We start from the raw sequence: 15,000 nt of genomic DNA, 5'->3' as shown, positions 1-15,000 counted from the left end.
AGAGAGTAATACCTGTAATATGGACTCCAGGAGGACAGTGAGAAACAGTAATACCTGTAATATGGACTCCAGGAGGACAGAGAGAAACAGTAATACCTGTAATATGGACTCCAGGAGGACAGAGAGAAACAGTAATACCTGTAATATGGACTCCAGGAGGACAGAGAGAAACAGTAATATACCTGTAATATGGACTCCAGGAGGACAGAGAGAGAGAGAGTAATACCTGTAATATGGACTCCAGGAGGACAGAGAGAGAGAGTAATACCTGTAATATGGACTCCAGGAGGACAGAGAGAAACAGTAATACCTGTAATATGGACTCCAGGAGGACAGAGAGAGAGAGTAATACCTGTAATATGGACTCCAGGAGGACAGAGAGAAACAGTAATACCTGTAATATGGACTCCAGGAGGACAGAGAGAAACAGTAATACCTGTAATATGGACTCCAGGAGGACAGAGAGAAACAGTAATACCTGTAATATGGACTCCAGGAGGACAGAGAGAGAGAGTAATACCTGTAATATGGACTCCAGGAGGACAGAGAGAAACAGTAATACCTGTAATATGGACTCCAGGAGGACAGAGAGAGAGAGTAATACCTGTAATATGGACTCCAGGAGGACAGAGAGAGAGAGAGTAATACCTGTAATATGGACTCCAGGAGGACAGTGAGAAACAGTAATACCTGTAATATGGACTCCAGGAGGACAGAGAGAAACAGTAATACCTGTAATATGGACTCCAGGAGGACAGAGAGAGAGAGAGTAATACCTGTAATATGGACTCCAGGAGGACAGAGAGAAACAGTAATACCTGTAATATGGACTCCAGGAGGACAGAGAGAAACAGTAATACCTGTAATATGGACTCCAGGAGGACAGAGAGAAACAGTAATACCTGTAATATGGACTCCAGGAGGACAGAGAGAAACAGTAATACCTGTAATATGGACTCCAGGAGGACAGAGAGAAACAGTAATACCTGTAATATGGACTCCAGGAGGACAGAGAGAAACAGTAATACCTGTAATATGGACTCCAGGAGGACAGAGAGAAACAGTAATACCTGTAATATGGACTCCAGGAGGACAGAGAGAGAGAGAGTAATACCTGTAATATGGACTCCAGGAGGACAGAGAGAGAGAGTAATACCTGTAATATGGACTCCAGGAGGACAGTGAGAAACAGTAATACCTGTAATATGGACTCCAGGAGGACAGAGAGAAACAGTAATACCTGTAATATGGACTCCAGGAGGACAGAGAGAAGACAGTAATACCTGTAATATGGACTCCAGGAGGACAGAGAGAGAAACAGTAATACCTGTAATATGGACTCCAGGAGGACAGAGAGAAACAGTAATACCTGTAATATGGACTCCAGGAGGACAGAGAGAAACAGTAATACCTGTAATATGGACTCCAGGAGGACAGAGAGAAACAGTAATACCTGTAATATGGACTCCAGGAGGACAGAGAGAAACAGTAATACCTGTAATATGGACTCCAGGAGGACAGAGAGAAACAGTAATACCTGTAATATGGACTCCAGAGGACAAGAAACAGTAATACCTGTAATATGGACTCCAGGAGGACAGAAAGAAACAGTAATTTACCTGTAATATGGACTCCAGGAGGACACAGAGAGAGAGAGTAATACCTGTAATATGGACTCCAGGAGGACAGAGAGAGAGAGAGTAATACCTGTAATATGGACTCCAGGAGGACAGAGAGAAACAGTAATACCTGTAATATGGACTCCAGGAGGACAGAGAGAAACAGTAATACCTGTAATATGGACTCCAGGAGGACAGAGAGAAACAGTAATACCTGTAATATGGACTCCAGGAGGACAGAGAGAAACAGTAATATACCTGTAATATGGACTCCAGGAGGACAGAGAGAGAGAGAGAGAAACAGTAATACCTGTAATATGGACTCCAGGAGGACAGAGAGAGAGAGAGTAATACCTGTAATATGGACTCCAGGAGGACAGTGAGAAACAGTAATACCTGTAATATGGACTCCAGGAGGACAGAGAGAAACAGTAATACCTGTAATATGGACTCCAGGAGGACAGAGAGAGAGAGTAATACCTGTAATATGGACTCCAGGAGGACAGAGAGAAACAGTAATATACCTGTAATATGGACTCCAGGAGGACAGAGAGAGAGAGAGAGTAATACCTGTAATATGGACTCCAGGAGGACAGAGAGAGAGAGAGTAATACCTGTAATATGGACTCCAGGAGGACAGTGAGAAACAGTAATACCTGTAATATGGACTCCAGGAGGACAGAGAGAAACAGTAATACCTGTAATATGGACTCCAGGAGGACAGAGAGAGAGAGTAATACCTGTAATATGGACTCCAGGAGGACAGAGAGAAACAGTAATACCTGTAATATGGACTCCAGGAGGACAGAGAGAAACAGTAATACCTGTAATATGGACTCCAGGAGGACAGAGAGAAACAGTAATACCTGTAATATGGACTCCAGGAGGACAGAGAGAAACAGTAATACCTGTAATATGGACTCCAGGAGGACAGAGAGAAACAGTAATACCTGTAATATGGACTCCAGGAGGACAGAGAGAGAGAGAGTAATACCTGTAATATGGACTCCAGGAGGACAGAGAGAAACAGTAATACCTGTAATATGGACTCCAGGAGGACAGAGAGAGAGAGAGAGTAATACCTGTAATATGGACTCCAGGAGGACAGAGAGAGAGAGTAATACCTGTAATATGGACTCCAGGAGGACAGTGAGAAACAGTAATACCTGTAATATGGACTCCAGGAGGACAGAGAGAAACAGTAATACCTGTAATATGGACTCCAGGAGGACAGAGAGAGAGAGAGTAATACCTGTAATATGGACTCCAGGAGGACAGAGAGAAACAGTAATACCTGTAATATGGACTCCAGGAGGACAGAGAGAAACAGTAATACCTGTAATATGGACTCCAGGAGGACAGAGAGAAACAGTAATACCTGTAATATGGACTCCAGGAGGACAGAGAGAAACAGTAATACCTGTAATATGGACTCCAGGAGGACAGAGAGAAACAGTAATACCTGTAATATGGACTCCAGGAGGACAGAGAGAAACAGTAATACCTGTAATATGGACTCCAGGAGGACAGAGAGAAACAGTAATACCTGTAATATGGACTCCAGGAGGACAGAGAGAAACAGTAATACCTGTAATATGGACTCCAGGAGGACAGAGAGAAACAGTAATACCTGTAATATGGACTCCAGGAGGACAGAAAGAAACAGTAATATACCTGTAATATGGACTCCAGGAGGACAGAGAGAGAGAGAGTAATACCTGTAATATGGACTCCAGGAGGACAGAGAGAGAGAGAGTAATACCTGTAATATGGACTCCAGGAGGACAGAGAGAAACAGTAATACCTGTAATATGGACTCCAGGAGGACAGAGAGAAACAGTAATACCTGTAATATGGACTCCAGGAGGACAGAGAGAAACAGTAATACCTGTAATATGGACTCCAGGAGGACAGAGAGAAACAGTAATACCTGTAATATGGACTCCAGGAGGACAGAGAGAAACAGTAATATACCTGTAATATGGACTCCAGGAGGACAGAGAGAGAGAGTAATACCTGTAATATGGACTCCAGGAGGACAGAGAGAGAGAGAGTAATACCTGTAATATGGACTCCAGGAGGACAGAGAGAAACAGTAATACCTGTAATATGGACTCCTGGAGGACAGAGAGAGAGAGTAATACCTGTAATATGGACTCCAGGGGGACAGAGAGAAACAGTAATACCTGTAATATGGACTCCAGGAGGACAGAGAGAAACAGTAATACCTGTAATATGGACTCCAGGAGGACAGAGAGAAACAGTAATACCTGTAATATGGACTCCAGGAGGACAGAGAGAAACAGTAATACCTGTAATATGGACTCCAGGAGGACAGAGAGAAACAGTAATACCTGTAATATGGACTCCAGGAGGACAGAGAGAAACAGTAATACCTGTAATATGGACTCCAGGAGGACAGAGAGAAACAGTAATACCTGTAATATGGACTCCAGCGTGTCAGTGTATTTCTCCTCTGTCAGTCTGATCTCCTGCAGGCAGCATTCTCTCTTATCCACCTCCATCTTCTGCTGAACCATAACACAACCATAACACAACCACAGCACAACCATAACAAACCCATAACACAACCATAACAAACCCATAACACAACCATAACACAACCATAACAAAACCATAACACAACCATAACACAACCATAACACAACCATAACACAACCATAACACAACCATAACAAAACAATAACACAACCATAACACAACCATAACACAACCATAACAAAACCATAACACAACCACAGCACAACCATAACACAACCATAACACAACCATAACACAACCACAACACAACCACAACACAACCACAACACAACCATAACAAACCCATAACACAACCATAACACAACCATAACACAACCATAACACAACCATAACACAACCACAGCACAACCATAACACAACCATAACACAACAATAACACAACCATAACACAACCATAACAAAACCATAACAAACCCATAACAAAACCATAACAGAACCAATACACAACCGTAAAATGACCATTCCCGAGTGTAAAAACAGCTCCCCCATCCTTTAAGTGTGAAAACAATGTAGCTCAGTTAACACATCTCTGGTAGCATTGACCGTTGTCTTCTCTCACCGTCTCCGATGGCTCATCGGCCCTCATCAGGTCTGCATATATCTCATCCCCCTCATTCTCCTCATCCTCCACACAGTCATAAAGGTCATCATCCTCGTCCACTGTTTCACTGAGAGGGGGAGAGAGGGGAGGGAGAGAGAGAGTGGGGAGGGACAGAGAGAGGGGAGGGAGGGAGAAAGGGGAGGGAGAGAGAGAGGGTAGGGAGAGAGAGGGGGGAGAGAGAGAGAGAGGGGAGGGACAGAGAGAGAGAGGAGGGAGAGAGCAAGGGGGTGAGAGAGGGAGGGAAGGAGAGGGGAGGGAAGGAGAGGGGAGGGAGGGAAGGAGATGAGAGGGGAGGGGGAGAGAGGGGTGAGGGGGAGGGAAAGGAGGGAGAGAGAGGGGGGAGGGGGAGGGAGAGGATGGAGAGAGAGGAGGGAGAGAGATGGGGGAGAGAGGGGGAGAGAGGGGGAGGGAGAGAGGGAGGGAAGGAGATGAGGATGAGAGAGATGGGAGGGAGAGAGAAAGGGGAGGGGGAGAGAGAGGGAGGAAGGGAGAGAGAGGGGAGGAAGGGAGAGAGAGGGGGAGGATGAGAGAGAGGGGAGGGAGAGAGAAAGGGGAGGGAGAGAGAGAGGGGAGGGAGAGAGAGGGGGAGGGAGAGAGAGAGGGGAGGGAGGGAGAGAGAGAGGGTAGGGAGAGAGAGGGGGGAGGTAGAGAGAGAGGGGAGGGAGGGAGAGAGAGAGAGAGAGGAGGATGAGAGAGAGGGGAGGGAGAGAGAAAGGGGAGGGGGAGAGAGAGGGAGGATCAAATTAGTCATTATGATTCAACATCACATGGGGCGGCAGGGTAGCCTAGTGGTTAGAGAGTTGGACTAGTAACCAAAAGGTTGCAAGTTCAAATCCCCGAGCTGTCGTTCTGCCCCTGAACCCACTGTTAACCCACTGTTCCTAGGCCGTCATTGAAAATAAGAATTTGTTCTTAACTGACTTGCCTAGTAAAATAAAGGTACGATTTAAAAAAAAAAGTTTTTAAACACACACACACAGTAACTTACTCAATCTGGTCAGAGAGACCGTTGTAGATGTCATCATCAGCAATACAGCCATCTATTGGGAAATACCTGGAGAGAGAGAGAGGGGAGAGAGATGGGGGAGGTGGGGAGAGATGGGGGAGGTGGGGAGAGAGAGCGGAGAGAGAGGGGGAGGTGGGGAGAGAGAGAGAGGAGAGAGAGGAGGGGGAGGTGGGGAGTGAGAGCGGAGAGAGGAGGGGGGAGGTGGAGAGAGAGAGAGAGAGAGAGAGAGAGAGAGAGAGAGAGAGAGAGAGAGAGAGAGAGAGAGAGAGAGATGGGGGAGGTGGGGAGAGAGAGAAGACATGAAGGTAGTGTTCTACGTTCCAAGAAAGGAGAATGGGTGAGTTTATAGAGGTAGTGTTCTACGTTCCAATAAAGAAGAAAGGAGAAAGGTTGAGTTTATAAAGATAGTGTTCTATGTTCCAATAAAGAAGAAAGGAGAATGGTTGAGTTTATAAAGATAGTGTTCTACGTTCCAAGAAAGGAGAATGGTTGAGTTTATAGAGGTAGTGTTCCATAAAGAAGAAAGGAGAAAGGTTGAGTTTATAAAGATAGTGTTCTATGTTCCAATAAAGAAGAAAGGAGAATGGTTGAGTTTATAAAGATAGTGTTCTACGTTCCAAGAAAGGAGAATGGTTGAGTTTATAGAGGTAGTGTTCCATAAAGAAGAAAGGAGAAAGGTTGAGTTTATAAAGATAGTGTTCTATGTTCCAATAAAGAAGAAAGGAGAATGGTTGAGTTTATAAAGGTAGTGTTCTACGTTCCAATAAAGAAGAATGGTTGAGTTTATAGAGGTAGTGTTCCATAAAGAAGAAAGGAGAAAGGTTGAGTTTATAAAGATAGTGTTCTACGTTCCAATAAAGAAGAAAGGAGAATGGTTGAGTTTATAGAGGTAGTGTTCTACATTCCAATAAAGAAGAAAGGAGAATGGTTGAGTTTATAGAGTAACTTACTGGAAACCCTTCTGGATGGAGATGGGGGACTGGGACAGAATGGACAAGGTATCTATCACCTGAAACACAGACATACAGGGGTGACATAGAGAGACATGGGATGACATACAGGGACATGGGATGACATAGAGAGACATGGGATGAAATAGAGAGACATAGGATGACATAGAGAGACAAGTGTTGACATACAGGGACATGGGATGACATAGAGAGACATGGGATGACGTACAGGGGTGACATAGAGAAACATGGGATGACATAGAGAGACATGGGATGAAATAGAGAGACATGGGATGACATAGAGAGACATGGGTTGACATACAGAGACATGGGATGACATAGAGAGACATGGGATGACATAGAGAGGCATGGGATGACATACAGGGGTGACATAGAGAGACATGGGATGACATACAGGGACGTGGGATGACATAGAGAGACATGGGATGACATAGAGAGACATGGGATGACATACAGGGACATGGGATGACATCGAGAGATGTGGGATGACATAGAGAGACATGGGATGACATAGAGAGACGTGGGATGACATAGAGAGACATGGGATGACATAGAGGGACATGGGATGACATAGAGAGACGTGGGATGACAGAGACATGGGATGACATAGAGAGACATGGGAAGACATAAAGATACATGGGATGACATAGAGAGACATGGGATGACATACAGGGACATGGGATGACATAGAGAGACATGGGATGACATAGAGAGACATGGGATGACAAAGGGAGACATGGGAAGACATAGAGAGACATGGGATGGCATAGAGACACATGGGAAGACATAGGGAGACATTGGATGGCATAGGGAGACATGGGATGACATAGAGAGACATGGGATGACATAGGGAGACATGGGATGACATACAGGGGTGACATAGAGAGACATGGGATGGCATACAGGGACATGGGATGACATGGAGAGATGTGGGATGACATAGAGAGACATGGGATGACATAGAGAGACATGGGATGACATAAAGGGACATGGGATGACATAGAGAGATGTGGGGTGACATAGAGAGACATGGGATGACATAGAGAGACGTAGGATGACATAGAGAGACATGGGATGACATAGAGGGACATGGGATGACATAGAGAGACGTGGGATGACAGAGACATGGGATGACATAGAGAGACATGGGAAGACATAGAGATACATGGGATGACATACAGGGACATGGGATGACATAGAGAGACATGGGATGACATAGAGAGACATGGGATGACATAGAGAGACATGGGAAGACATAGGGAGACATGGGATGGCATAGGGAGACATGGGATGACATAGATATACATGGGATGACATAGGGAGACAAGGGGTAACATAGAGAGATGTGGGGTGACATAGAGAGACATGGGATGACATAGAGAGACGTAGGATGACATAGAGAGACATGGGATGACATACAGGGACACGGGATGACATAGAGAGATGTGGGATGACAGAGACATGGGATGACATAGAGAGACATGGGATGACATACAGGGACATGGGATGACATAGAGAGACATGGGATGACATAGAGAGACATGGGATGACAAAGGGAGACATGGGAAGAAATAGATAGACATGGGATGGCATAGAGAGACATGGGAAGACATAGGGAGACATGGGATGGCATAGGGAGACATGGGATGACATAGAGAGACATGGGATGACATAGGGAGACATGGGATGACATAGAGAGACATGGGAAGACAGAGAGACATGGGTTGACATAGAGAGACATGGGATGACATAGGGAGACATGTGGTGACATACAAGGACATGGGATGACATAGAGAGACATGGGAAGACATAGAGAGACATGGGATGACATAGATGGACATGGGATGACATAGGGAGACATGGGAAGACATAGAGAGACATGGGATGACATAGAGAGACATGTGATGACATACAGGGACATGGGATGACATAGGGAGACGTGGGATGACATAGAGAGACGGGGATGACATAGAGAGACATGGGAAGACATAGAGAGACATGGGATGACATAGTGAGACATGGGAAGACATAGTGAGACATGGGAAGACATAGAGAGACATGGGATGACATAGAGAGACATGTGATGACATACAGGGACATGGGATGACATAGAGAGACGTGGGATGACAGAGACATGGGATGACATAGAGAGACATGGGAAGACATAGAGATACATGGGATGACATACAGGGACATGGGATGACATAGAGAGACATGGGATGACATAGAGAGACATGGGATGACATAGAGAGACATGGGAAGACATAGGGAGACATGGGATGGCATAGGGAGACATGGGATGACATAGAGATACATGGGATGACATAGGGAGACAAGGGGTAACATAGAGAGATGTGGGGTGACATAGAGAGACATGGGATGACATAGAGAGACGTAGGATGACATAGAGAGACATGGGATGACATACAGGGACACGGGATGACATAGAGAGATGTGGGATGACAGAGACATGGGATGACATAGAGAGACATGGGATGACATACAGGGACATGGGATGACATAGAGAGACATGGGATGACATAGAGAGACATGGGATGACAAAGGGAGACATGGGAAGACATAGATAGACATGGGATGGCATAGAGAGACATGGGAAGACATAGGGAGACATGGGATGGCATAGGGAGACATGTGGTGACATACAAGGACATGGGATGACATAGAGAGACATGGGAAGACATAGAGAGACATGGGATGACATAGATGGACATGGGATGACATAGGGAGACATGGGAAGACATAGAGAGACATGGGATGACATAGAGAGACATGTGATGACATACAGGGACATGGGATGACATAGAGAGACGTGGGATGACATAGAGAGACGGGGGATGACATAGAGAGACATGGGAAGACATAGAGAGACATGGGATGACATAGTGAGACATGGGAAGACATAGTGAGACATGGGAAGACATAGAGAGACATGGGATGACATAGAGAGACATGTGATGACATACAGGGACATGGGATGACATAGAGAGACGTGGGATGACATAGAGAGACATGGGATGACATAGCGAGACATGGGATGACATAGATAAACATGGGATGACATACAGGGACATGGGAAGACATAGAGAGACATGGGATGACATAAGGAGACATAGGGAGACATAGGGATGACATAGAACGATATAAAGATACTTTTTAGATAAATATGTTAGATATTTAATTGCTGTCGTTTTGCTGGTGGTGAGCTGTTTAGCAGACAGAACACGGAACCTATTTATGAAAGGAAACGAGAAGGACAATATACTGGAATGCTTCTATTGCTCCCTCTCTGTCTTACAGTTTTGCAATGACTCAGCAACTGGATCGAGAGAGAGAGACCGAAACTACAGCGTCTTGAAGAAGAGAGAAAGAAGTGAGAGTGAGAGAGAGAGAGAGAGAGAGAGAGAGAGAGAGAGAGAGAGAGAGAGAGAGAGAGAGAGAGAGAGAGAGAGAGAGAGAGAGAGAGAGAGAGAGAGAGAGAGAAAGAGAGAAAGAAGTGAGAGTGAGAGAGAGAGAGGGAGAGGGAGAGAAATAAGTGGGAGGGAGAGAGAGAGAGAGAGAGAGAGAGAGAGAGAGAGAGAGAGAGAGAGAGAGAGAGAGAGAGAGAGAGAGAGAGAGAGAGAGAAAGAAGTGAGAGTGAGAGAGAGAGAGGGAGAGGGAGAGAAATAAGTGAGAGGGAGAGAGCGAGAGAGAAGTGAGAGCGAGAGAGAGAGAGAAGTGAAACCCGAAGTAGAGGAGAATGAAAAGAGCAGCTCAACCAACTGCTGAGAGACAAAAGACTGGTACTGTATGGACACTATATGGCCAACAGTATGTGGACGCCCCTCGACTGTGCTGTTTAAAGACTGGTACTGTATGGCCATAAGTATGTGGACACCCCTTGACTGTGCTGTTTAAATACTTGGTACTGTATGGCCATAAGTATGTGGACGCCCCTTGACTGTGCTGTTTAAAGGTTATGACTGTGTTCTGGGCTGTGTTCTGACTGTGTTCTGGGCTGTGTTCTGACTGTGTCATGGCTGTGTTATGTGCTGTGTTATGACTGTGTTCTGGGGTCTCAAAGAGAAACAAGCCTTGTTCCTGTAACTGGGTCGGCTTATGGTAACCGTGGTGACACGTTGACAGGAAACTGCAGACTGTGAGGGGGGAGCAGTATAAAACGAAAGAAAACTGCTGTAACCCCCATGTCAAAGACGACACACACACGCACGCACGCACGCACACACACACACACACACACACACACACACACACACACACACACACACACACACACACACACACACACACACACACACACACACACACACACACACACACACACACACACACACACACACACACACACGCACACGTTCAGACGACAGCAAGGGGAACTGCTCCTCCCTTCAGACTCAACAACCCCGAGCCCTCTTGGCCGTTCCGCCCCTCCTGAATAAAACCTGTTGTCTTTTCCTACTAGACTGTGAAACAGAGTATTCAGACCCCTCCCCCTTTCCCACATGTTGTTACGTTACAGCCTTATTCTAAAATGGATTAAATAACTTTTTTTTTTTCAATCCTCATCAATCTACACACAATAAACCCATAATGACAAAGTGTAAAAAACAGATTTTTTAAAAATGTTTACGAAATGTATTAAACATGTAAAAACATAAATTCCCTAATTTACATAATGTACCTAATTTACATAATGCACCTAATTTACATAAGGCACCTAATTTACATAAGTATTCAGACCCTTTGCTATGAGACTCGCAATTGAGCTCCAGTTCATCATGTTTACAAAATATTTTGCATCTTCAAAGAGGAGGGGGTGGCCATGTTGTGTAAATCAAATGATACCCCTCAAAAAATATATATTTTAATTCCAGGTTGTAAGGCAATAAAATAGGAAAAATGCCAAGGGGGGTGAATACTTTCACAAGCTAATTTACATAAGGCACATAATTTACATAATGCACCTAATTTACATAAGGCACCTAATTTACATAATATTCAGACTCTTTGCTATGACACTTGAAATTGAGCTCAGGTGCATCCTGTTCCCATTGATCACCCTTTAAGATGTTTCTACAACTTGATTGGAGTCCACCTGTGGTAAATTCAATTGATTGGACAGGATTTGGAAAGGCACACGCCTGTGTATATAAGGCCCCACAGTTGACAGTGCATGTCAGAGCAAAAACCAAGACATGAGGTCGAAGAAATTGCCAGTGGAGGTCCGAGACAGGATTGTGTCGAGGCACCGATCTGGGGAAGGGTACCATTCTGGAGCATTGAAGGTCCCCAAGAACAGTGGCCTCCATCATTGTTAAATGGAAGAAGCTGGTCGCCCGGCCAAACTGAGCAATCGGGGAGAAGGGCTTTGCTCACGGAGGTGACCAAGAACCCGATGGTCACTCTGACAGAGCTGTAGAGGTCCTCTGTGGAGATGGGAGAACCTTCCAGAAGGACAACCATCTCTGCAGCACTCCACCAATCAGGCCTTTATGGTAGAGTGGCCAGACGGAAGCCACTCCTCAGTAAAAGGCACATGACAGTCTGCTTGGAGTTTGCCAAAAAACCTACTCCAGGGTGTCATGTTTTGTCATTAATTATCATGTCTTGTCCCTGTGCTTCCCCTTCTATTCGTTTCCCTCTGCTGGTCTTATTAGGTTCTTTCCCTCTTTCTATCCCTCTCTCTCCCCTCCCTCTCTCACTCTCTCGCTCTCTCTTCTCTCTATCGTTCCGTTCCTGCTCCCAGCTGTTCCTATTCCCCTAATCAATCATTTAGTCTTCCCACACCTGTTCCCGATCCTTTTCCCTGATTAGAGTCCCTATTTCTCTCCTTGTTTTCCGTTCCTGCCCTGTCGGATCCTTGTCTATAATTCACCGTGCTGTGTCTATGTATTGCCCTGTCGTGTCGTGTTTCCCTCAGATGCTGCGTGGTGAGCAGGTGTCTGAGTCTGCTAGGTTCAAGTGCCTTCCCGAGGCAACCTGCAGTTCTTGATCAAGTCTCCAGTCTGTTCTCGTCTTTACGAGTAGTATTATGCCTTTTGTTTTGTAAAGTATCTTTACTGGATTAAAAACTCTGTTTTCGCCAAGTCGCGTTTGGGTCCTCATTCACCTGCATAACAGAGAGAAGAGAGAGCGAGAGAGTGAGAGAGGGAGGGGGAGAGAGGGATAGAAAGAGGGAAAGAACCTAATAAGACCAGCAGAGGGAAACGAATAGAAGGGGAAGCACAGGGACAAGACATGATAATTAATGACAAAACATGACACAGGGTGCTCAGGACCTCAGACTGGGGCGAAGGTTCACATTCCAACAGGACAACGACCCTAAGCACACAGCCAAGACAACGCAGGAGTGGCTTCCGAACAATTCTCTGAAATTCCTTGAGTGGCCCAGCCAGTGCCCGGACTTGAACCCAACCGAACATCTCTGGAGAGACCTGAAAATAGCTGTGCAGCAACGCTCCCCATCCAACCTGACAGTGCTTGAGAGGATCTGCAGAGAAGAATGGGAGAAACTCCCCAAATACAGGTGTACCAAGCTTGTAGCTTCATACCCCAAGAAGACTAGAGGCTGTAATCGCTGCCAAAGGTGCTTCAACAAAGTACTGAATAAAGGGTCTGAATATTTATGTAAATATAATATTTACATTTTACATTTTTTATACATTTGCAAAAGTTTCTAAAAACCTGTTTTTACTTTGTCATTATGGAGTATTGTGTGTATATTGATGAGGAAGAAAAACTCTTTAAGCCATTTTAGAATAAGGCTGTAACGTAACGGAAAAAGTCAAAGGGTCTGAATATGAATGTACTGTATGTGGTTGTCTCACCTAGCTATCTGAAGATGAATGGTCGTCTCACCCAGCTATCTGAAGATGAATGGTCGTCCCACCTAGCTATCTGAAGATGAATGGTCGTCCCACCTAGCTATCTGAAGATGAATGGTCGTCCCACCTAGCTATCTGAAGATGAATGGTCGTCCCACCTAGCTATCTGAAGATGAATGGTCGTCCCACCTAGCTATCTGAAGATGAATGGTCGTCTCACCCAGCTATCTGAAGATGAATGGTCGTCCCACCTAGCTATCTGAAGATGAATGGTCATCCCACCTAGCTATCTGAAGATGAATGGTCGTCTCACCTAGCTATCTGAAGATGAATGGTCGTCCCACCCAGCTATCTGAAGATGAATGGTCGTCCCACCTAGCTATCTGAAGATGAATGGTCGTCCCACCCAGCTATCTGAAGATGAATGGTCGTCTCACCTAGCTATCTGAAGATGAATGGTCGTCCCACCCAGCTATCTGAAGATGAATGGTCGTCTCACTTTGCTATCTGAAGATGAATGGTCGTCTCACTTTGCTATCTGAAGATGAATGGTCGTCCCACCTAGCTATCTGAAGATGAATGGTCGTCTCACCTAGCTATCTGAAGATGAATGGTCGTCTCACTTTGCTATCTGAAGATGAATGGGCTTCTCACCTAGCTATCTGAAGATGAATGTTCTGCAACTGTAAGTCTCTCCGGATAAGAGCGTCTGCTAAATTACAAAAAATGTACATGTAAAACGAGAGAGAGTTCAGATGGGGTGAGGTGATGTCACACACACACACACACACACACACACACACACACACACACACACACACACACACACACACACACACACACACACACACACACACACACACACACACACACACACACACACACACACACACACACACACACACACACACACACACACCTTGCCGAAGTCTCTGACATCAAACAGGTCGAAGGCTTCAAACAGTTCAGTCTTCCTCAGGTGGAACTTCTCCTGACACACCCCCAGGAACATACGGATGTTCTTCAGACACAGGAACTACAGGGAGCCAATCAGAACAGGTTATTTCAGACACAGGAACTACAGGGAGCCAATCAGAACAGGTTATTTCAGACACAGGAACTACAGGGAGCCAATCAGAACAGGTTATTTCAGACACAGGAACTACAGAAGCCAATCATATCAGGTTTTTCAGACACGGGAACTAAAGGAGCCAATCAGATAAGGTTATTTAACTCATAGGAACTACAGAAGCCAATCGTATCAGGTTAGTTAAGAAACAGGAACTACAGAAGCTAATCATATCATGTTAGTTAAGACACAGGAACTACAGAAGCCAATCATATCAGGTTATTCACAAGCCATTGAGTCACACTTCATAGGTTCAGTTATCATATTGAA

The 15,000-nt window shown here is 45.3% G+C and overlaps 1 protein-coding gene across 13 annotated transcripts in view; it reads right to left on the bottom strand.

Moving 5' to 3' along the window:
- The window catches only part of LOC124018429 (proto-oncogene vav-like), an 85,040-nt gene that overhangs the window by 56,181 nt on the left and 13,859 nt on the right, over positions 1-15,000 (bottom strand). For 12 of the 13 annotated variants that reach the window (XM_046333750.1, XM_046333749.1, XM_046333741.1 and 9 more), the window contains exons 3-7: positions 14,521-14,637; positions 6,739-6,797; positions 5,771-5,836; positions 4,741-4,849; positions 4,058-4,150 (exon numbers count right to left, since the gene is read on the bottom strand). In XM_046333750.1, coding sequence (XP_046189706.1) covers positions 4,058-4,150; positions 4,741-4,849; positions 5,771-5,836; positions 6,739-6,797; positions 14,521-14,637 — 444 coding nt within the window. The remainder of the gene's footprint in view (positions 1-4,057; positions 4,151-4,740; positions 4,850-5,770; positions 5,837-6,738; positions 6,798-14,520; positions 14,638-15,000) is intronic. The other variant, XM_046333751.1, reaches the window with a different exon arrangement.

The sequence above is a fragment of the Oncorhynchus gorbuscha genome, unplaced genomic scaffold (genome assembly GCF_021184085.1).
Source record: "Oncorhynchus gorbuscha isolate QuinsamMale2020 ecotype Even-year unplaced genomic scaffold, OgorEven_v1.0 Un_scaffold_510, whole genome shotgun sequence".
In the NCBI taxonomy this organism is placed as follows: Eukaryota; Metazoa; Chordata; class Actinopteri; order Salmoniformes; family Salmonidae; genus Oncorhynchus; species Oncorhynchus gorbuscha.
The sequence above is the reverse complement of the archived record's forward strand: the minus strand, read 5'-3'. Positions and strand labels throughout refer to the sequence as shown.